The sequence below is a fragment of the Pipistrellus hanaki genome (assembly GCF_964339955.1).
Source record: "Pipistrellus hanaki genome assembly, chromosome: 4".
Classification (NCBI taxonomy): Eukaryota; Metazoa; Chordata; class Mammalia; order Chiroptera; family Vespertilionidae; genus Pipistrellus; species Pipistrellus hanaki.
This window is the reverse complement of record NC_140506.1, coordinates 21,416,222-21,440,008: the sequence shown is the minus strand read 5'-3', so window position 1 is coordinate 21,440,008 and position 23,787 is coordinate 21,416,222. Positions and strand designations below refer to the sequence as shown.

General features: G+C 40.8%; 1 protein-coding gene across 3 annotated transcripts in view; it reads left to right on the top strand.

Annotated features, from left to right (window-relative positions):
- Positions 1-23,787, top strand: part of DROSHA (drosha ribonuclease III) — a 101,185-nt gene that overhangs the window by 55,581 nt on the left and 21,817 nt on the right. For all 3 annotated transcript variants that reach the window (XM_084881031.1, XM_084881032.1, XM_084881030.1), the window contains 7 exons: positions 4,773-4,880; positions 5,360-5,498; positions 5,850-5,910; positions 12,447-12,506; positions 13,984-14,083; positions 17,911-18,013; positions 20,334-20,404. In XM_084881031.1, the coding sequence (XP_084737157.1) occupies positions 4,773-4,880; positions 5,360-5,498; positions 5,850-5,910; positions 12,447-12,506; positions 13,984-14,083; positions 17,911-18,013; positions 20,334-20,404 (642 nt within the window). The remainder of the gene's footprint in view (positions 1-4,772; positions 4,881-5,359; positions 5,499-5,849; positions 5,911-12,446; positions 12,507-13,983; positions 14,084-17,910; positions 18,014-20,333; positions 20,405-23,787) is intronic.

The window sequence follows — 23,787 nt, the reverse complement described above, 5'->3', positions numbered from 1 at the left end:
AGCATTGAGAACTGGAAAGGACCTTAGAGAGCTTCTAGTTCAGTGATTTTTAAACTTAATTTTTGGTTAACTCTGAAGTTGTTCTGTTTTGTTTTTTAACAAAACCCTGTGAGGCCCTATTTTATAAAAAGATAAAGCAATAACTGTCTGGATGAGTGTGGAGGGATTATCCTGTTTTACTTGCTTTTCTTCCCATCCCAGGTTGCAGTCCCTACGGCAGTTTTTGTTCCACTGAACACAATTTTTTAAAAAGTATCGAGTCCTTTTCCTCCTTTCTCTTGGTGAAACAAACAGGGATGCTGAATATCTGCTTCACTGCAGTTTCGCATTCTTTGTGTGTCACCGATGGCTTACTCTGACTCCTCAGTGAGGTTAGCCATAGCTTGTGGACTAGGTTATTATCTCTATGTACACATTATATTTTTCATTCTGCTTTGAGGTTGGTGGAAGCACTCAGTGGCTATCTTTGACTGACTGGTCAAAGAGAAAATGGATCCTGATTAAAATGTATATAAAGGTGACTATTTTTTCATCTGGTAATAGTTCCTCCCTCTGTAGGATTCCCATTCTTCTAAGACAACTGATAACTGTTTAGAAACCATGCTTGCTGTCAATTGGTGGTATTGGCACCAATTCAGTGGCAACTGGAATCCCCATGTTGGGGTGTGGTGAAGAAGGAAACTTTACTTATTGCAAAACAGCTCAATTGTGATACCGCTAGGCTGTGAAAACAGCACAGATGTACCTGTATAATAGCTCAGCTGTGTCTCCACAGGGCTGTGAGGCAGCCCTGGGACCAGGCACCTTTTCTGTTCTGTTCTACTCCTCCACAGTCTGCTCTGGCCTGCCCTGGTCTGCTCTCCTTTGTTTCCACAAGACATCTTTGGTGTTTCAGCTCAGTCAGTTGTAACAGTCTTTGATGGACAGTGCACTCCAGAGCCAGAGGGGACCTGGCTTATATGGACAGAAGTTCCTGCCCCTGGTCCCTGATTGGTCTGTCCTCATGTAAATGAAGACTTCAAATCTTTGCAGTTTGATTGGTCCAAAAGGCACTGTCCTGATTGGTCAGAATAGAGCTTCTCTGATTGGATGGGGAAAGCCTCATTCCTATTGGTTGAAATAGGATTCTAGGAATTCCTTTATAAGGGCTGGCTCAGGTGTCAGGACACAGTGCAGGCAGGCAGTTCATTGCAGTGGCAGGTAGTTCAGTGCAGGCTTCTCCCTGAAGAGCAGTGTGTGTGAGAGGCTCATGTAGCAATAACTACTAGGCTCTATTTTTCAAAAATTTGAGCCTAGTTAGGCATTAGGAACCCTTCTTAGTAGGTGTTTATCTCCCCCCCCCCCCCCCCCCCAGGGTTCACATTACATTCCCCCATCCTCCTAATGGAAGTCTTTTTTAATTTTAATAAAATTATGCTCACATTTAAATGACTTGATAAAGAGTGTAAATTGCTAACTTTGAGTTCATAGACTGAGTACAGGAATTGCTACATGGTTTGTAAACAGGAAAACATGTCTGCATATAAATGAATGAAAGTGTGAGCCAGCTAGCTACCTGAGAGGTTGATAGAAGCAGAAGAGAAAGAAATTGGGCACAAGAGCAATGATGGGGAAGTGGGGTCTCACGGGGTGCGGACTCTTAAAAACAATGATAAAATCTTAAATTACATGCTTTGGTGAAATAGTTCCTTATGTACCAAAATCAGATCATCCTGCAGACATCTGTAGCTATCACCCTTAGGTGAAGAAGTGAAGTATCTGTTTATTTACCTTGACATGTTAAATATTACTCCACCATCAATGAATATTCTTGGAGTTGTGAAAGTAAACTGTTACCTACACTGAGCTTAAAACATCAACATATAGGAATGCCACCTTGAGAGATTTGGAAGGTGCTACTCATCAATTCATTCATTATACAGGAGCAATCCAGTTCAAATTTAAATGCAAATACCTAAAGTAAAATAAAAATGACTTAAGAGAGAAGAACCAAGGTAATTGAACTTAATTGACTGTTGGCTCAAAATTAGTATTTTTATGTTTATTTATATTTTTCCATGCTCCAGAATGGTTTTAAAATGGTAATTCTTAAATATAGGAGTTGTTCAACAACATGCCTATGCAAGTGAGAGGGTACATGGTGGAAATTATTAAAGCCATTCCTTGGTCCGTGCCAGTTACTATTATACTTGAATCTCTGAGGCTTGTCCTCACTTGACTTTCTGTTACACTGTCCTCTTGTACTCACCCAAAGACTTGGATTCTGCAGACCCCTCTCCGGTTTTGGTCACATTTCCAGGGGATGCATGCTGTTAATTTTTGGGTTCTTTCATTCTCAGGGCCCTCGGACGCCCTGCTACCCTCCCTGTCTTCACTCTCACAGGTGACGAGCCCACATAGGGCTTCGTCCTCACGTACTCTCACTTGGGAGCTCATGGTGATACTTCGTCATCTAGTTTTTATGTATATATTGTTTGGAGGTCTAGTTTGCTATTCTGGTGGCTCTATATTTATGGGAGAATTTTAATATACATAAAGTTACACATGGCCATTTCCTCACACTCTTTCAGGGGAATTTTTTTTTTTTTTAAATGAAAGCAGTTGCCAAGCATGAATTAGAGGGAGAGCAAAAAGATGCCCAGTGATTATGTGCTTTTTAACATTGTCGAGGTTGGTATTTTAAAAAAACTGAGCCGCAGATGCAACAGTCTCATAGATAATGTTGAGACTTGGTTGCCTGAGATGGATGTGGGTCATACGTACCTTTCCATGGTATTCACAAGAAACAGACTTATTTGGAAATAGAAACTGGCTCTATTTGGAGCAAGTTTAGAGGAAGTGGTGAAGGGACTAAGCTGTTTCATATGAGTCAAGGTTCGAGGAAATAAGACTTAGGTTAACCAAGAGACAATATGGCCATTCAGTGTATTTTTTTATTTTGTCTCTAGGCGTAGAACTGGGTTCCAAGGGATAAGGAGATAGATTTGGGCTTAATGTTATAAAAATTATCTCTTTAGAGAGGGCCTATTCATCTCTCACTGGAGGTATTAAAAAATAAACAATTCACCAGTTTGAGTTCACACTTTAGAATAGGGGTGTCGAACTCAATCAGAGAAGGGGCCAAAATCTAAAATCCAGCCTAAATCGCAGGCCGAATGGTTTACTGAACAGTCATAAACTGACAATGTCATAAACTGACAGTGTTAGTTTATGACATTGTCAGTTTATGACTGTTCAGTAAACCATATGACAGCGGAGTGCAGTGATGACAGCGAGGTGCGGGCCACATTGCAAGGCCTGGCGGGCTGGATTTGGCCCGCGGGCCTTGTGTTTGACACATGTGCTTTAGAAAGATAGTTAGTTGCACTGTATAGTCTTGATGACCTGTTTACCTTGAGTATTTAGCTTTGACTCCCTTGAGCTCCCTGCAATTTTGATGCCTGTAAAATCATATTAAACTTGGGCCACACACTGCCATATTACTAAATTTTTAAATACAGCACTTACAAAAACTATGTGGACAAAATGCCAATAATTCACATCATAATGGCAAATCTCTGGGAATCCGTTGAGGGCAGAAAGAGTGTCTTCATTTTTTCCTCTTCCACACTCTTGGAAGCCTGGCACACGGAGGTGCCCAGTATGTCTTTATTGAATTAAACTGGAAAGAAAGACATTCTGTTGATCAGAGAGTCTATTTGGGAGAACTAATCATTCTTTATAAGTTAATAATACAGGGAACTGATTTCTATAGTTTCAAGCAAATCCATTTTCATGTATTTTTAAATACTGCCAGCTTAAAATACTTCAAAGACTAAAATGGTAGAAAGCATATGTCAGTCATTCTGTGGGCTGTGCCCATCCTCCAGGCTCTGATGAATAAGAATGACTCCTTTATTCTCTCGAGTTCTAGGGAACCATTATTAAAGAACAGAAAAAGACGTGCCTTTCATGAAATTATCTCCCAATGAGGTATCTGTGGCCAAATGAAAAGTGATTGAAACAAAAAACAAAAGTTCCATGCTCTCGGGTGCCTTAACAGTATCAGTGACTTTAGAAATGTTGTCCTTAGAATGTTAAGTCATTAAGTGTGAAACCTGGAATGGCCTTTGAAGATCACCTGGTTGAGAAGGTCTTACCTAAAGGATAGTGATGGGCTTCAGGGGTTCTGAGCCTATTAATATGGCACTCAATTTTGCATGCTTATTTGCAGAGGCATTTTTTAGGGGAGATAATTATTTTCCTTAGATTCTCAGAAGTATCTTGACCATGCCAAAGTTTCTAGATTGATGAGTCCTAATCCATTCCTTTGTAATTAAAGCACAGATGTTCTTTTGACCTTCTCAAGGTTATCTTGCTGAGTTCTGATGGAACCATCTTGAATGAGGGCTAAGGGGACTTGTAAACCGTTTTTATGTTTGCTTATTTAATCCTTTTTACTGTCCTTGAAAGTAGCTATACTCCCCCCAACCCCCCATTTTACAGGTGAGGAAACTGAGGCCAGGAACTGAAATAACTTGCCCTAAGCCCCACAGTGAATGAGTAACAGAGCAGGATTTGAACCCAGGTACATTCTGGTTCCAGAGACCATACCCCTAGCAACTAAGGTCCTCCACCCTTTGTAGACTGCGCATCAGGATGCCATGCCCTCACTAAACTGTTTCAAGACACTGTGACATGGAATTTGGGATGTGAAAATAGTTCTCATTTGTTGCATTTTTCAAAAGTTGCATAGAGTTAAACATACTGATTTAAAAAAAATTTTTTTTTAGCATGCAATGATGCTACCTGTTTTGACCCATCATATTCGCTACCACCAATGCCTAATGCACCTGGACAAGTTGATAGGGTATACTTTCCAAGATCGTTGCCTGTTACAGGTAAGAATTACTGTCCTGTACACTCACATGATAACAGGATATAGCAGTAATTCCTCTTGCAGGTTTCAAAGGGAGCATTGAGTTCTCTCTTCTGGGAGATGATGACGATGTTTAGAAACCGCTCTCGCCTTTATTTTGGTTGCCACTTTCAGACCCTTTTTTTTTTTTTTTTAGGCTGTCCCTAAAGAAACAAACTAAAGCAAAAATTTGCCTGTCAAACCTGAGCCCCTTCTTTCAGGTTTTCCTTCCTATGGCTCTTCTTTCTACTACTCTAATTCTCCTCCAAAAGATGTAGACTTTTAGATTTATTTTTAGAAGAGGGCTTGCATCAGAGCTGCGGAAATTGGAGGAGATAGATGGAAAGATCGGGGCTTAAAAGTTGATTGGCTAGACAGATCTCTTTCCTGTTTCATTGGTGGGTTAAGATGGCATTTCTGTGTTGAGTTTTTAAGGCTGAATTTATTTCACTGAAATTTTAGCTGGCCATGACTCACCCGAGCCATCACTTGAATTTTGGAATGAATCCTGATCATGCCAGGAATTCTTTGTCTAACTGTGGAATTCGGCAGCCCAAATATGGAGACAGAAAAGTTCATCACATGCACATGCGGAAAAAAGGTGTGTTTGGATTCTGCTCTCGTGTTTTGGCCTGTGTTCTTGGTTAATTCTCCACCGGGAATGATTCCCTGGTGACTGTTTCATCCTCTCATTTTTCAGTGCTTCTTGGCCCATATAAATTATGTCCACGATGAGCAGAGCATTGAAATAGGATGGGTGAATTTTTTAGGAAAACTTATTTCTCCTATTCAGTGTTTTAAGTAACAAACTTGATTAAAATTGTACTCATGCAGATATTAAACTTTTTAAAGTCATATTGGGATGAGCTAGATAATTTTTTTCCAATATGTCATATCATGGCTCAAGAATGCTGCTAACAGTATTTACTTGTGTATTTTTTTTTTAAAATAGGAATTAACACCTTAATAAATATTATGTCACGCCTTGGCCAAGATGACCCAACTCCTTCAAGGTAAAGTAGATTTTTTTTCATAACAGCTTTATTGCAGTATAATTCACATAATATATAATTCACCCATTTAAAGTATACAGCTAAGTAGTTTTCAGTATGTTCACAATATTGTGCAGCCATGATCATTACCTACTTTTGAACATTTCATCACCTTTAAAGGAAACCTGGTGCCTCTTACTAGTTACTGTCCTTTCTTTCAGCCTGCTCAGCCTTGGGGAACTAGTACTTTCAATCTTTATGAATTTGTCTATTTTGGACATTTTGTATTAGTGGCAATATATTGTATGTCGTGATCCTTTGTGACTGCTTTTTATGTTATAGTATGTATCAGTATTTCATTTCTTTTTAATCCATCCTATGGTTATGTCACATTTTATTTAATCATATACCAATTCATAGGCATTTTGAGTTGTTTCTACTTTTCTGTTATCATGAATGATGTTGCTATAAATATTTGTGTATAGATTTTTGTGTTGCCATGTTTGTGTGTGTTTTTTTTAATCCTCACTCAAGGATATGTTTTGTTTTTTTAAAAATATATTTTTTATTGATTTTGGAGAGGAAAGAAGAGGGAGATCGAGCATATGCCCTTGACTGGAATTGAATCTGGGACCTTTCAGTCTGCAGGTTGATGCTCTATCCACTGAGCCAAACCAGCTAGGGCAAAGGATATGAGAGAGAGAGAGAGAGAGAGAGAGAGAGAGAGAGAGAGAGAGAGAGAGAGAGAGAGAGAGAGAACATTGATCAGTTGCCTTTCCCACATGCCCAGACTGGAGATTGAGCCCACCACCTGGGTATGTACCCTGACCAGGAATTGAACCTGCCACCTTTTGGTGTATGGGACAGTGCTCCAACCAACTGACCCCCCAGCCAGGGCTGGACAGATGTTTTGATTTTTCTTGGTTATATACCTTGGGGTGGAATTGTTGGGTCATATGGTAACTTTATTTAACCTTTTAAGAAACTGCCAGACTGTTTTCCAAAATGGCTACACCATTTTATATTCCCAGCAGTAGTATATCAGGTTTCTGATTCCTTCACATTTTTCTCAACACTTGTTACTTTTTTTAATTTTAGCCATCCTGTTGGGTGTGATATGTTATCTCATTGTGATTTTGTTTGATTTTTCCTGATGGCTAATGATGTTGAACATTTTTTCATGGGCTTATTGGCCATTTGCATTTTCTGGAGAAATATTTGTTCAGATCTTTCTTCATTTTAAGTTAGGTTATTTTTTTATTATTGAGTTATAATAATTTTTATGTATTCTAGATATACAAGTCTTGCAAAAATTTTCCTCATTCTGAGGATCATCTTTTCACCACTTGATGATGTCCTTTAAAGCACAAAGTTCAATCAACTATTTCTTTTGTTGTTTCAATTCCTGGTCAGGGCACATACCCAGTTGGTGGGCTTAATCTCCAATCTGGGCACGTGGGGAAGGCAATTGATCAATGTTCGCTCTCATGTCTAAAAAACTTTGCCTAATCTAAAGTCACAGTTGATATTTTGATAGGGATTGTGTTGAATCTGTAGGTTAATTTGTAAACAATTACCTCTTAATATTAAATCTTCTGCTCCTCGAACATTGGTGTCTTTATATTTATTTGTCTTTTTCAATTTCTTTCAAAAATGTTTTGTAGTTTTCAGAGTATACATCTTGCATATCTTTTGCTAAATTTATTCCTAGGTATTTTATTCTTTATGATGCTGTTATAAGTGGAATTGTTTTTCTTAAGTTCATTTTCAGATTGTTCATTGGAAGTGTATAGAAATAATAGCTGATTTTTATATAGTGACCTTGTGTCGTGCAACTTTAATGAGCTCCTTGTTAGCTCTAATAGGTTTTTAGTGTATTCCTTATAATATTTATATATATATAATATATATATATATATATATATATATTAGAGGCCTGGTGCATAAAAATTCATGCATTGGAAGGGAAGGGTCCCTCAGCCCGGCCTGCCCCCTCTCATAGTTTGGGAGCCCTCAGGGATGGAGCCCTCGGGCAGGAGGTGGCCCAGAGATCAGGGGAAGGCGACGCCCCAACACACCTCTGCTGCTACCACTGCCAGCAGCACAAACCTCAGCTGCCCTGGTTACCTGAGCCTCTGCTGGTCCTGGGTGGCTCGGCAGTCGACATCTGAGGCTTGCCTGCACCTCGGGCTGGCCCTGGGTGGCTGTGGGGGCTGAGGAGACTGGGGGACTCCGGAGTCAGGTTCATGGAGCAGTCGGGCCTACCTGCCACCCCGGTGGGGCTGAGGGGACTGGGCACTGCCATCTTGTGGCTGTGGGCGCCGCCATCTTTGAGGGTGTGACAGTCAATTAGCATATTTCCTCCTTGGCTGTGGGTGCAGCCATCTTTGAGGGCAGGGCAGTCATTTAACATATTCCCTCCTTATTGGCTGTGGGTGCCACCATCTTTGCAACGGTGTGGGGGTCTATTAGCATATTTCCTCTTCATTAGATAGGATGATCATATATCTACAAATAGAGATACTTATTTTTATTTCAGTCTGAATGCCTCTTGTTTTATTTTCTTAACATTGTTGCTCTGGTTAGAGCCTCCAGTACAATCTATAATGATAAAAGTATAATATGCTAATTAGACTGGACAGCTGAAGGACCTTTTGGACGTCCTTCTGGATGACACCACAGCCGTGAGGGTTGAGGCAGAGGCCGTTAGGGGTGATCAGACAGGCAGGCAGGCCAGCAGTTAGGAGTCAGTGGTCCTGGTTTGCAAGAGGGTGCAGGCTGGGCTGAGGGATCTCCTCCTTCCCCCATGCATGAATTTCATGCACTGGGCCTCTACTATTAAATAGAAGTTGTGAGAGCAGTTACTTCTTTTTCCTAATCTTAAGGGGAAAGCATTCAATCTTTCATCATTGAATCTGATATTAATTTTGGGGTTTTCTTAGATGTCCCTTTTCAAGTTTAAGAAGTTCCCTTCTATTCCTAGTTGCTTAATGTTGTGTTGAATTTTGTCAGATGTTTTCTCTGCATTTATTGAGATCATGTGTTTTTCCCTCCATTTATTCTACTCACATGATGTATTAGTAATTGATTTTTGGATGTTAAAATTACTTCGCTTTCCTGGGCTACATCCCATTTGATCATGGTGTATAGTAGTCTTCTTTGTATGCAGTGAATTTAGCTTGTTAGTGTTGAGGATTCTTGTGTCTATATTCATAAGAAATACAATTCTGTAGTTTTCATTTCCTGTGTTGCTTCTGTCAGGTTTCATTGTTAGAATAATACTGGCCTTACATAATGGGTTGGAAAGTTTAAATGTTAGCTTTTCTTATTTTATTTCTTGATTTTAAAAGATATTTTCATATATTAGTACTCGTATTTTGTGTGGTCTTGAGCCCCTGAAGAACCTGGGAAGAAAGTGGGCTAGACCTGTATAAATTCACCCCCAAAATTGAATGAAAGCAGATGCCTACTAGCTGATGAGGCCAGGTTTAAATCTTTGTCTCCTCTGCCCCAACTTGAGTTGTTGGTATGTAAATTATGTCACCAGTAGTATTTTCAAGCCTCATGATTTATGTTTTCTTTTGTGCTATTACAAAGAGATGCTTACTTATCATGGCAAAAGGAATGATATCTGAGAAACGGTGTTCTTTCTGAATTTCCCATTTTGAAAAAGATACCATCGACAGAGAATAAACACTTTCTTTTGTCCTTGGACTTGTGGCCTTTAATGCTTGTGCTGAGAGTCTTCAGCCCTGTCTGTGATCTTTCTGCTGATAGAGAGTTGGCTGGAGTTTCGGTTCAGGAAGAGCCTCCTGGCCTCCAGGGCCAGGTCTGCTGCTGCTCCCATGCTGCTATCTCGCGTTCCCCAGTGGGCACAGCCCTGGGAACAGTCCTTAAGAAGCTTCATCCAAAGGGAATTCAGCAGACACTGAGCCAGTGCCTTTTGAGTTGGAGGCAGTTTGTAGGTACTTTAGGTGATTCCAAGACAAGTAAGTCCAAGCTGCACTCACCAGGAGGCCTGGCGACCTGCGTGGGTAGAGAGTGCTACAAACATAAATCACTTACTATAAGGGAGCCTCTGCTAAGTGCTTCAGTGAAGGTCAGAGCGGAATGTACACACAAGACTGCTGTGGGGCTAAGGGTAGCTCTGCTGGCTGTTTAGGGGTCACAGGTCAGTTTTGTACTGTGCATTGAATAATTGAGTTCATTTGCAGTGATTTGCCCTCTCCTCGGTTTGTTTCTCAGTTTGCTATTATAAAATGAGATGCATCTGTTCCTCAGAAGTGTTTGTATATCTTTGAAGCAAACACCATTAAGCTGCAAGTGTCAGTCGTTTTATCTCCTCCCAAGCGAGCCTGCTCAGAATTAAGGGAAGAGAGAGCGAGCGAGCCAGTTAAGTTGTTTGGGAAATCTGTTTTTGGCACTGATGGCCGTAGGAAGGGGGACGTGCAGGGCAGGCAGGGGAGAGGGCTGAGAGGAGGGGCTCTCAATGGACTTCTAGTCCCCTTGAAAACCACTCCTCCCACCTGCCCACCCTGCAGTTGGTGACCAGCTCTGCCAGTTCCCCTTCACCCTGCAGCCAGCCAGCTTGCTGGTTCTGGAGCTTGATTCTCATTCTTAGTGGCAGCAGCCTGCTTGGAAGCTTTCTGCTGGGACGTCTTGTCACCCACTGAATAAGTTGGGACCTCCCCACCTGGAAGTCCCAACAGCATGGCTTGGCCCCAGGTCACTTTTCTGGGCACATCCTTCTCATGGCTCACCACGTACCGGTGAGACTGAGGTACTTACCGTGCTGCCAAGTGTACTGTCTCCCCTCCCTGATGCCACAGTCATTGCCCAGCCACCTGAGGAATGACCTGTAACCCGGGACTTCTGCCCACAGCTTGCAGGCGTCTGCTTTGTGGTGCATATTCTAGTTCTCTTGTGTATCATAATTGTGTGATGGGCCGATTGTCTTACTGTAAGCATTTTGAATGTCTGTGGTCTCACTCTTTTATTTTTCTCTTTTTAAATTTCCTTTCCTTTTGCAACTAGTGTTTTGCACAGAGCAGGGCCTCAGTAAATACGTATGAAAGGAAAGAATGTCATTCATGATAGTACTTTTACCCAAGGTTATTGTTGGCTAGTAATAGGGGAGCTGGGGTATCAAGACAGGTCATGGTCAGAGCCATCAGCAGAGCTTTACGTGGCTGGTTAGCATTTTACTTAATCTGATTTGGGATCAGCTAGGATTTACAAAAAGTCATGAAGACTTAAAATTAGTAGATAAAATCCTGCCTGCCTATCAAAACTACAAAATAATTAACTTCTATGATGGCATCATCTCAAGAGAATATGCCACAAACACTTTTAAAAAGTGTTACTGCTTAGCCACATAAATTTCAGTTATATTTAACTCCTGCAAACTGCAATGAAATGTTACAACGGAAAGGGTCTCTGAAGGATTAGGTATTGCGTGACATTTAAGTAATCCATGCATTATCAGTAAGACCTTTGGGAAAGAGGGGCCAGAAGACTGGTGAGGGAAAAAGGAGAGAATCAAGCGGCCTTGTTTTGTTTTGTTTTTATTTGATTGGTAGTGTTATTGCTAGACAGAAAGTATAAGAATATACCCAACCAACAGAGAGACACTTGTAGACTGTTTGTTAATGTCTGTGTCTTTAAGGAAATGATCATTGCAAAGTATATTTGAAATCAGTTATACACAAGTAAGTGTAAAACGCAGTAACGATACACATTCATTATATATGAATTCCACTGAGTGGATTTACTGACTTAAATGCTTCCGGTTAAATCCCAAAGATGTTTAATCTGGGATCCATGGCTCCAGTGGGTCTCAGGTCTAGCAGCCCGTGACCCCCTTCCCCACAAGTGTCCAGGTACATAGATGTGATGAATAGAAGGGATTCCTGAATTGGGTGGGAGGTTCAAAGGAGCACCAAGGCCCTTCTAGCTCTACTCTACCAGTCACTGCTTGAGGCTTAGAAGGCGGAATGAGACAATGTTACCCATACTCTCACTCTAGCAGTTCCCCTTGGTCTTTGCCCAAATCTAAGATGGTTTCCCATGAAGTAAATGGTATCTTATAGTAATTACTGTTACAGGAGACTGTTGTTTTATAAAGTGCTTTGAATTCCTCAGACCAGATGTGCTGTATAAATGTTACAGTTAATCTAGATTTCATGCCTCTGTTGATTCAGTTCTCCAAAACAAATGGAGTGTTTACTGCTCAGTAAACATCTCATGTTGGAGCTTGCTGGTATTTATAATGGGGGTGATTAAGACAGGATAAGCAATGGGAGAAGAACAAAAGATTTGCTACTGTTTTAGATTTTTAAAAATTGATTTTAGAGAGAGAGAGAGAGAGAGAGAGAGATCTACAATACTAGTAGTATATGAGAGAGGAACATTGGTTGCTACCCGCATGCACTCCCAGGGATCAAAACAAGGTAGAGTGTTCTCATATCAAAAGAGCTAATCCTCTTGTCTTTCTTTGAGGGGAGAGGGAGCGAATGTAAATGTGTCCCATTTTCAGTGATTTTAAAAATTTCTCATAGGATTAATCACAATGAGCGCTTGGAGTTCCTGGGTGATGCTGTCGTCGAGTTTCTGACCAGGTAAGGCGGCTCTTCTTCTCGTCCCCATTAATTGCATTTTACAGGAAACATGCTTGATGCATTGCCTTCTTTGTAATTAGCCAAATAAGCCATTGGAACGCCTTGTGTTCTGTCCCTGCTGTGGAGCTGGCCAGCCCCAGGTCTGTGCCTCCTGTCCTGAGAACTTGCCATTGCAGATGCTGCAGCGGGCAAGATTACAAGGTGGAAGGCGGGCTTCTCTGTCCTGTCAAGTTCATGTTCAAGTTGCCACAGCCACAGAGATCAGCTGGCCTTGGTCTAGATTAGGGGTGTCGAACTCAATCAGAGAAGGGGCCAAAATCTAAAATCCAGCCTAAATCGCAGGCCGAATGGTTTACTGAACAGTCATAAACTGACAATGTCATGAACTGACAGCGGAGTGCAGTGATGACAGCGCGGTGTGGGCCACATTGCAAGGCCTGGCGGGCTGGATTTGGCCCGCGGGCCTTGTGTTTGACACATGTGGTCTAGATGCTTCAGAGCTTATATTCAGTTTGTAAAGAAAGGAATGATATTTTAAAATGTCATTTAATTTCCTAGGATTTGTCTTGGATCCCTTTCTCACTCTTTCTGATCTCATGGGAAGTAAAGCTTACAAGTGATTTTAATGTTGAGATTTTGGGGATGCGTGTGTTTTCTCCCCAGAAGTGTTTTAGGGTCCGTATTTTGGAGGTAGGGGTAGGAAAGTGTGTTTCGTTTTTTTCATACGTAATTTCTCTTTTAAAGGGAGCTAACACATGCTTTTCTTGGAACTATATTGAGCTATTTTTGTTCTTTAGGTCATTTCTTTTCCCACAAGGATATACTGATCCAAAGGGGCTGCTGTCTAAGCTGCTTTCCCTGGACACGTAGGGCTAACCAAGCTTAGTGGGTCTCAAACACCGTGTGAGACCTAGGAAATATCAGTTGCTGTTGTGGTCCAAACTGGTTTTCCTTGTGGCCTTCTCCCAGTTCCTGCATTTCTTTATCCGCCCCTGTAGGCTCGTTCTTAGAGCACAACCAGCCACATGTGCCTATCTCAGTTCCATGCCTGTCCATCCTTGTGAAAAATATGCCTCCACTGCTGTCCTGCTCGGGGCTTCCCATGCTTCTCTTCAGGGGCTGCCCAAAGCCTAACCCAAGAAAAGTACTGTTTCTAGGCTCAGCTGTGCTTGTCACGTGGGTTTGCTCTTAGCCATGTGTGACATTGTTCAGGTCTTTGTTGCCATCAGGTTCCAGAGGAACCTTTTAACAGAAATAACAGTGAAAACATGAGTGAATGGTGCTGTTCGGGTTTCAGCACATTCAGATATACTGTGCTTTCTGTTAAACTCTCAAAGGCTTTCAGTTAAACCCTTCAGTTCAGTTTAATTTAGCCAGTGTCTCCTATGCAGATCCCTTGCCTGGCCTACTTTGTGGCTCAGAGCCACAGACAGAAAGGTGTGATGCATATTTATTTATGTGCTTTTCTTTTTTGCAGTGTCCACTTGTACTATTTGTTTCCTAGTCTGGAGGAAGGAGGGTTAGCGACTTACCGGACTGCCATCGTCCAGAATCAACACCTCGCCATGCTAGCCAAGGTGTGTCCGACCTCTGAGCCTGGCGTGGAGCCTGGCGTGCTCCTCCTCAGCCCGCGCACAGTTTTGCATTTGAATCCATACCTCTTTGGCGTGTGTTAGGGCTTAGCATTTTGCAGACCAGGAAGGATTTTTTTGTTTGGGTGTTAAAGATTCAGCCTTATTAGTTTGGTTGCCTTTGTGAGTTTCTCCAGCAGCTAATAAACTCTACAGTGTGGTAACTTGATAACAGAAGGGGAAAATTTTGACAGATGTGCAGGAACAGAGTTGGGGAAAAGAAACATGAGAGCAGAGCAAAAGACATAAATTTTTAAATAATGTTCCCTTGTGTAATATTCCTGTATTATATTTGTTTTTAATTTACTTTAACAAGTAGAATTATAGCTTTGAATAGAATACTCCAGGCCATTTATATCCATAGGGGATACTTTACAGATCTTTGAGAATTCCCCGAAATTACAAATCTCATTAAGATTTTAGGGTTTAGGCTGTCCAGCCAGCCACCTTTACTGAGCTGAGTGACTAACAGAACCTTTTTTTAAAAAAAATTTATCTTTATTCTTGAAAATATTACAGATGTCCCTCTTTCTTCCCCCATTGGCCCCTTATAGCCTACCCCTCCCCCTGCCCCAGGCTGTCACCACACTATTGTCCATGGGTTATTCATATACACTGAGTGGCCAGATTATTATGATCTCTGAATGCACAATAATCTGGCCACTCAGTGTGTGTATGTGTGTGTGTGTGTGTGTGTGTATTCGAGGCCTGGTGCATGAATTCACCAGGTGGGTCCAACCAGCCTGGCCAGGGGGCGAGGACATGGGCAGTTTGGCCGGCCTGCCTGTTGGTTGAACTCCTGGTCGAGGGGACAATTTGGATATTAGCCTTTTATTATATAGGATATACACTGAGTGGCCAGATTATTATGCGTTCAGAGATCATCATAATCTGGTCACTCAGTATATGCATTTAAGTCTTTGGTTAATCTCTTCCCATCCACCAGAACCTTTTTTCAACTTAGATTCATGACAGGCATATTACTTCATCATCTCAGTTGATGTTCCTATCTCTGTGCATGTTTCATCATAATAGATCATAGCAAATAGAACTTGTGCACTTGCATTGGCCACAAGAGTTTTCCTCTTGCAGCGGGTCCCGGGACAGTCGTTCTCTTCCCCAGGCCTCTGCTTTCTCATCTGCGCGAGGGGGGTGGCATCAGCACCTGCCATGCAGAGTAGCTGTGAGGACTGCATGACATTGTCATCTGAATGTTAACCATTGTGTTTATACAGAGCTCAGCACAATGCCTGTTCATCCTAACAATCACCCAAACATGGGAGTTAGAAGGAGGTCATTGTTTTTGTTGCTGCCACTATTCTGGATTTATTCTATAGCAGGGGGGATGGTACCCCTCCAATCCTCAACTGATGATCCACTGAAAAAGCTTTTATATATTTTACATATATACCTTCATTTTTGCCTTAAGTAATTTTTATTGTTTTCTTCCATTTTTATATCAATGATGGAATTTGATAGGAATGACTATGTAAAATCCAATCTAGTTTTATGACTGACAAGACATTAATTACATTCAAATTGTGGTTAATTTTATCCCCTGGTTTTTGTGCAGCAAAAGTGCATTGTTGTGTTTTCTGAGGCAGCCTCATCCTCATGGTTACAGGTAGGCTTTGGCCCAGCTTTAGTGGCATCTGAGAATAGCAATAATGATGCCTCGAAGAGAAACTATAGGCAACAGATGTGCTAACTTGGTTTTAGCAACCTTACAATGCACAAAATCCCACAACTCTCAGTAAAACTGCTTCAGTGTTTAGTTGCTTAAATTGTCGAGCTGCTTCCTGGTCCATGTTAATGTCTCTGGAAATACATGTTAATAAATAGATCCTCATCCTTCCTCCATTGTTTCCAGTTTCAGATATAATGAAATTGCATAACTATTTTTCAAATAATTTTAGGGAGGTTATTTACAAAGTATGAGAAGGTGCCATATCAGGAAAACAGAAACAGTCATGTAACACATTGGGTGTTTACAAAGTGGGGTGGCCAGTTTTTTCCTTCAGGAATTTCGATGTCATCTTCCTCCACACCAACTTCCAACATTCCCGTCGCACACACCACCCGTCTGCTCCTGCAGAAGGCAGTGGTGGTTTGCTCTCCTGTCTGTCCCAGTGGACCTTGACCATGTGGGAGGAGGGGATTGATGGAGGATTGCTGCCCTCTGAGAATTTAGTGAAAGCTCTAAGTCACCTCTCAGACAAATACACATTTTAACACATGCAAGTTGAACATTACTCCTTTTAAAAGTTTCACTAATGCCTGCATGAAAAAAAATAAGGATATAGAGCAGGGATTATGAGAAGTTGGAAAATACATAGGATTCCAAAATAGTTGTTTATATATAAAATATGGCTTGCAGTCTGTTCTCAAGCAAGGCTCCAGAGATGGCAAACAATTGAGTTTTCCCAGTGAAGTTGTGAAACAGATAAAATTTACATATTTTGGTATAAACTCTTCTACTTAGGGATCAATGTTTTTAAGAGGTATTTTCTGCCAAGAACGGTTTGGCTCAATGGATAGAGCGTCGGCTTGGGGACTAAGGGGTCCCGGGTTCGATTCCGGTCAAGGGCATGTACCTTGGTTTCGGGCATATCCCCAGTAGGGGGTGTGCAAGAGGCAGCTGATCGATGTCTATCTCTTACTGATGTTTCTAACTCTCTATCTCTCTCCCTTCCTCTCTGTACAAAATCAATTAAATATATATTAAAAAAAAAAAGAGAGGTATTTTCTGCTGTTGCATTTGTGGTAGTCAATACTGTCATTTGAGTTTATTTTATACTCATGAATTCCTAGCAGTACAAAATACTGGTAGCATATACATGTTGTTTTTATTGTCTCTGTCTTTTTCCAATATAAATGGATATGGATATTTTTACATATATACTGAGATATACAAAATCTGAGTCTTTTATCTGATACTCATACTGTCCTAGGTTATTCATTGACTTGTGTCTTGTTCCATATTACATGGCATGTTGTTGTTTATTAAGTATTTATTGAATTGAATTACATGGTAATGGAAACAGTAGGTACTGAACTCAAAGTAAAGAGAAAATATGGATAAGAGTAAAATGAAGTTAGAGGTAGAGTTAATATACACAGATGTATTCGTAAGTCCTACACAATTTCTAGGATTGGGCCACAAATGTGGCTTTATAGTTTCCTAAGGTGATGTAAAAAGGGAAACATAATTAATTACAAACAGTATTCCCAGAGCCCTTAAAATAAATTCAAACCATTGCTGAGAGGATCTCACTGAGCCTTCAAAAACATAAGTATAGAGACCTCATAAAGGGGACACAGATACAAAGATAGAGGGACCCCCAAATCCTTATCAAAATAAAATGAAAATATTTGAGATGTAAGGCATTTTGAAGTCTTCTGAGGTTCCTCATTTACTCTACCACATAAAAGTCTAATCTGCCTCATTATACGCACCACAAAGAGGTTAACTTCAGCTGGGTTTGTGTCTCCCTGGACATTTTGAGCCCATGGGCTTTTAGCAGAGTATTATTCCAGCTTGGGCTAGTACTTGATCTGAACTTGGAATAGGTTTTATAGAAGTCTGCTTGGGGAAAAGTCAAGGTTTGTCAGAGCTGAATCATAGGTAAGGACTCCTGATGAATAGTAGACTTAGTTTTCTTTCTATACTGACATGTGCCAATTAATTTTTTACCTTTACCCCTAGGAATGTTGAGTTATTACACTTTTGGTTTTGCCAAATTATTTCTTTTTTTCATTTTTGAATTTTATAGAAACTTGAACTGGATCGATTTATGCTTTATGCCCATGGACCTGATCTTTGCAGAGAATCAGACCTTCGACATGCAATGGCTAATTGTTTCGAAGCATTAATAGGTAATTTTTTTTTTATTTATTTATTTATTTATTTTTATATACTTCAGTTTCTTGAATGTCTAAAATGTCTGGAGAGCACATACAATTTAGTGTGGAGACTTGGCGCAGAATGACTTTTTCCCAAAGCATGTGAGGCCCGTAGTGTAACTCCCCCCTCGTTGTGCTGTCGTTTTTGTGGTTCCTCTGGGGCAGTCATGCTTTCTTTCCTGCGTTGCTGGTGCCTGGGATGGTCTGTTGTCATGTACGTGCTTAGATGTGCACACCAAGTTGAATTGAAGTGAATTAATATGGAGATGGATCGCTTTCCAGATTTGATTCAGAATCACATCCATAAATAAACAGTAACTCAGTTGCTGGCGAGGCCCTAATATTGTTTGTGATCACATTTTAAACTATTTACAAGATTTCTCGGACTTAAACATCTTAAAAACATGGCATTTGTTAAAACCCCAGGGCTTGAGTCTCTACAGCTATTATTTATTCTCTTGAAGCAAGACTGATGCAGACCTCTATATCCTCGGTTTCTTTTTTCCTGTAACCAAAGTACAGTCAGTCAGTCATTGCTACAGAAAAGTTGTGAAGCATTAATTAGCTGGTGATTGCAAGTATGCTTTACAATGAAACGTTACGGTAGATTGACAACTCCTTGATTTTTTTGTTTAGATGAATGATTGAATATGTTTTATTTTTCAAAGGCCTTTGTACTGCCTTATCAATTTTGCCCTCTTCCTTTGAAAATGCATATAAAAGCTTATAGTTTTGTGCTGATGATGGTGGCGAGGGAATGTTTAATAATTATCCAGTCTTTTCACAGCTATGTCTTGTTTTGCACAAATGTATCCTATTTTCAGGACTTGTCGGGTGGAATTACTATTCCCTGTATACATAATATTTTTGACAGTATTATGGTTGGCTCCAGAACCAGGCAGGCATGGTTCAAGTTCTTCTTGCATCATTTTCCACCTTTGTATCTTCACCAAGTTACTGAATCTTTTTGAGCTCCAGTTTCCTCATCTATGACGTGGAGATAGTATTACTTATCTCACAGTTATTTTACAGATCTTAATAGCCATTCCTGGCAGCATCCAGTCCACAGCAAACTTGCCATCACCCTACCCCAGATCACCTCCTATGAGCCTAAATCCTGTAATTCTTTTTTTAAAATTTATCATTCTTGTTGAAAGTATTACACATGTTCCCCTTTTTTTGTAACACCCTCTACTGAGGCTCCCATGGAAGTGTAGATAAGCGTGTGAAAATGGTTTGTGCAGTGCCCAGGGCAGAAGTGCCCCCAAACCCTTCCCCATAAACATCTATTCTCAAAACAAGACAGTTATTAGGAATCGTACTCTCTAATGGCCTGGAGATTTTCTTTTCAACAGGCTAAAAGCATGTTTTGTTATTCCGGCAAATTTGGTGTTCATACACTGTACACTTCCAGTTAGGGGAAGACGGAGAGAGTACGTCTAGTACTGATTTAAAATCAATGGTTAAAATATAAATAGAGACAATCTCAGGTCTCCACAATTGCTGGTTTCAGTCCAGATCTGTTTGCCTAGCAGTGGAGTCACTTAAATCCAAGCCCGTCTTTTCTGCTCCTTGTCATCCCCCTGAGATCAGAGATCTTGCAGGATCTGGTCTGTCACTAGGATCATTACTGTTATTGTTGTTATTACTGTAAATATCAATAGCTAATTAATGTATTCAGTCATCAAAAACTCTAATGACTAAGTGCCTCAGTATTTTACATGGAAAATGGCCTTTCTGAGGACAGATATGAAAGTATGATTTTAAGAATGTGGCTACCCTATCCAGAGTTATTTGATGCGCAATTAAAATGTTACTGTAGTACTTCCTGGTAATGATTAATGGTAAATGTTTGTACAATGCTTAATTATTTAAAATATTTTAGATAATTATTTTAAATTAAAGATAGAGGTTGTCCTGGTTTTTATTTGCATTGATCTGAACTCAGGTTTTATCTGTGGTCTGAAACCAAAACTATTAATATAGAAAATAAAACAACATTTTTGTAAAGTCAAGTTTTTGTATGCACCTTTTATGACAGTTCATATTTGTCTTCTTTTAGTTACAATATTAGATTTAGATTTTAGTCAGTTGAATTTTGTATTTCAGTCTCATTTTTAACACAAAGCATAGCCAAAAGCGGAAAAATGCTACGTTTAAGCAATGGCTTCTGATCTTGTCGGTTATTTCTGTGAGTGGGTTCTGGCTTGCCTTTTTGCTTTTTATAGAGCTATGTAATTTTCTGCGAATATTAATGCAGCCTTCCTGTGGGCATTCTCTTCCTTTTATCTAGGAGCTGTTTACTTGGAGGGAAGCCTGGAGGAAGCCAAACAGCTATTTGGACGCTTACTCTTTAATGATCAGGTATTTATCTCGACTCATTTGATTTTTCTCAGTTACATATCATTACCGAAAATTTTATATCAATTAGTCTTTGTGTTTTAAAGAGGGTGTAGGAGAAGTAAGTACCAAAAATAGCTTATTCACTCGGTTGCAGATGGGAGAGGTCTGTGGACATTTTCATGAGGCATTTGTCCTCTTCTGTCTTTATTTTGAAGTATCCTGGAGTTAATTACGATTTTCTGTTTCATCATCATTGAATACCTACCCCATGCAGGCTTAGTTGAAGCGCTAACCTTTTGGCTTTTCTGTTTATGTTTTGTTATCATGTAAATTATGTAGACCAGATAAATGTATATTTAAGAAAGTCAGTTCATAGGGAGCTTTTGATAGGGCTCTGAATAAAGAGTATGGAAGTACTCTTTTTTTAAAAAAAAAAAAGCAAATTATAGTTTAAGAAGAATGATAGATTCTGAAATAGTTTCTGTTGTTACTAAAGTATTAAGATATGAATATTGCAAGAGCTCCCTTTTTAATCCTGTATGTAATAGAGCATACTGGATGCTTTCTGTACCAAAACAAGTCAATTTAACATTTAAAGGGAGAGGCAGCTCTGTATTCCAAATTGAAATGTCATTATAATTGAATGAAATAGCCTTCGTGGAGCAATAAAGAACATAGGAAGCCAGTGTTTTAAGCTTTTTTGCAACCTTGAGCCTAAGTGGCTGTCAGATGTTATTACTGTATTACTTAGGGTAGTTAAAAGAAAAAGAATCAATAGTTTTGAAATATGGGACCTGGACGATATTCCTATTTGAGGATATGATCTTTTTAAAATCTGTTTTTATAGCTATGTGATGATTTTATACTGTATGTTTGAATTTCCTTCTGATGGGAAAATTATCTACAGACGTTGCATGTTCCCGTTTTGTCCTGTACCCATAAACAAGTGTGCATCTTGATTTATGTCCATGGCACACCAAATGTGTTTGAAGTCCTGTTATCAAATGCGAAAATATCTGTGTTCTGGCCTCTTTTGTTGGCAATTCCAGCCACCTCTGTATTTTGTTTTCTCCCTCCAGTCTCACCTCTGTGTGCCTCCTCACTCCTTAAACTCCTCCCCTGCCCCCACTCATTCCCTCTCCCTGGCCCTTTCTCCAGTCCTATCTGCATTCCCCATCCACTCTGTTCCTGTTTTCCTGAATTAAATGCAGCTTTACACCTTGCGTGCTTAATTGCATCAGTTTTTGTTTAGATTCCTTTCTCCCTTTAAACTGCTTCTCTCCCCCTCGCCTACTTAGCAAGCTTATCTTCTCTTTCCAGTACCCAGTGCAGTGCTGGCTTGTGCAGTGTTTAATAAATATTTGTTAAAGAAATGAAATGAATAAATAACAAAACGAAAAAGCAGAGTCTGAACATTATCTCACAAATGGTGTGGCTGAGATTCTGAAGGCCTCCTTGTGCGTGCGCCTTTTCTGACACAGACCAGGGCTCAGTAATATGTGGTCTTCCGCCAGGGCCAGTTTTGCTCAATGGATAGAGCGTCAGTCTGTGGACTGAAAGGTCCCAGGTTCGATTTTGGTCAGGGGCGTGTACATTGATTGCGGGCACATCCCCGGTGAGAGGTGAGCAGGAGGCAGGACATCCTGATTCCTCTGACAGCTGCATATTGATTTACATCTGTTAGTTGTAGTAGTTGAGAGACAGTGGTGAATCTTTGTATTTATTTTTTAATTTTTTGAGTAATGCTATTGTGAAAGTCTAATCGGCCCAAGACTGCCAGGGATATACCTGTCCGCCGACAAAGTCTGAAATACTGACTCCATGCGGGGAGGGAGGGCACTCACAGAGGGAAGCGGCCGTCCTTGCTGCTCCGGGCAGTGCCCACTGATGCTGAGGAGGGCCAGGGAGCAAGGATCTGTTCTTTTCTTTCTTTCTTTCTTTCTTTCTTTCTTTCTTTCTTTCTTTCTTTCTTTCTTTCTTTCCTTTCTTTCCTTTCTTTCCTTTCTTTCCTTTCTTTCCTTTCTTTCCTTTCTTTCCTTTCTTCCTTTCTTTCTTTTTTTTTTTTTAAATATATTTTATTGACTTTTACAGAGAGTAAGGGAGAGGGGGACAGAGTTAGAGACATCGATGAGACAGAAACATCAATCGGCTGTCTCCTGCACCCCCACACCCCCTCACACACACACACTGGGGATGTGCCCGCAACCTAGATACATGCGCTTGACAGGGATTGAACCTGGGACCCTTGAGTCTGCAGACCTACACTCTATCCACTGAGCCAAACTGGTTACAGCAGGGATCCCTTCTTGGTTGGGGGCCTTGTCAGGTCGGATTAGAAGAAGCAAGGGATTCATTTGGGATTGGTGCTGTCAAGAGCCCAGGGCAGCTTAGCAATTGAGTGTCACCAGTAGTCTTTATTTAGGGGGTGAGACGAGGCACTCAGGTCAGAGGGCAGCACTGGCAGCAAAGCAGTAGCCCCTGAAAGAGGGTGGTCTGGCATTTTACAGCTGCTGCCAGGCCGTGAGGGAGGCACGCACGGTTAGCCTTGCAGCTGGCTTTATCTGTGGCGTCCTCCCAGCCTGTAATAACAGGGCTGTTTTCTCTCTCTCGGCCGGAACTGATTTTTACTCTCTCAGCTCCAGTTTTTGTTGGTTTTGTGTTTTCCGGTGTGTGTAACTCTTCCCGGTTTACCCCATACACACAGAGCCATTCTTTCAACTTGATCACCCCAGTGGCCCTCTTAGAAAGATAGGGGGCGATGACTGTAAACTTTCCGGTTCTCTCTCTCTCCCATCCTCCTCTGCCTCTACACATCCGTCCCCGTTTCTAGAAACTAGAAAAACTGCCTTCAAATTGCCGCTGGGCAGATTTATATACATGTTTCCTAGACTCCTCATCTCAACAGGTTCACAGTGAATGAACTCATCATCTCAGCCCCAAAACCATCCTTCTCCTCCTTTATTTTTATGACCTAAACCAGAAACCGTCTACCCTGAAGCTTTTTTCTCCCTGTCTCCATTCAGTTCAGATTCCTCTCAGTTCTGTTCCTAATCTCTCTTGAATTGGTTCGCTCTTGGCCGTCCTGCTGCTCTGGGGTTTGTCCTCATTGCTCACCTGGACATGAACTGCCAGGCCATCCATCGTTCATGCTGCGTCCAGTGGTGTCTTCTTTCTAATGCGCTGCCTGCCCAAGTCTGTACTTTGCAGCATGGCATTGCATACTTTTCATAATTCCACTACCACCTATTTCAATCTCCTTTCGTTTTACTCTCTCTGTGCCACTCTAGGAATTACCTTTGTTTAATTTTAATTTAAAAAATTATCTTGAGATTGTTGAAAATATTATAGATGCCCCCCTTTTCCTCATTGACCCCCTGAAACTCCCTACCCTTGCCTCCCTCCCA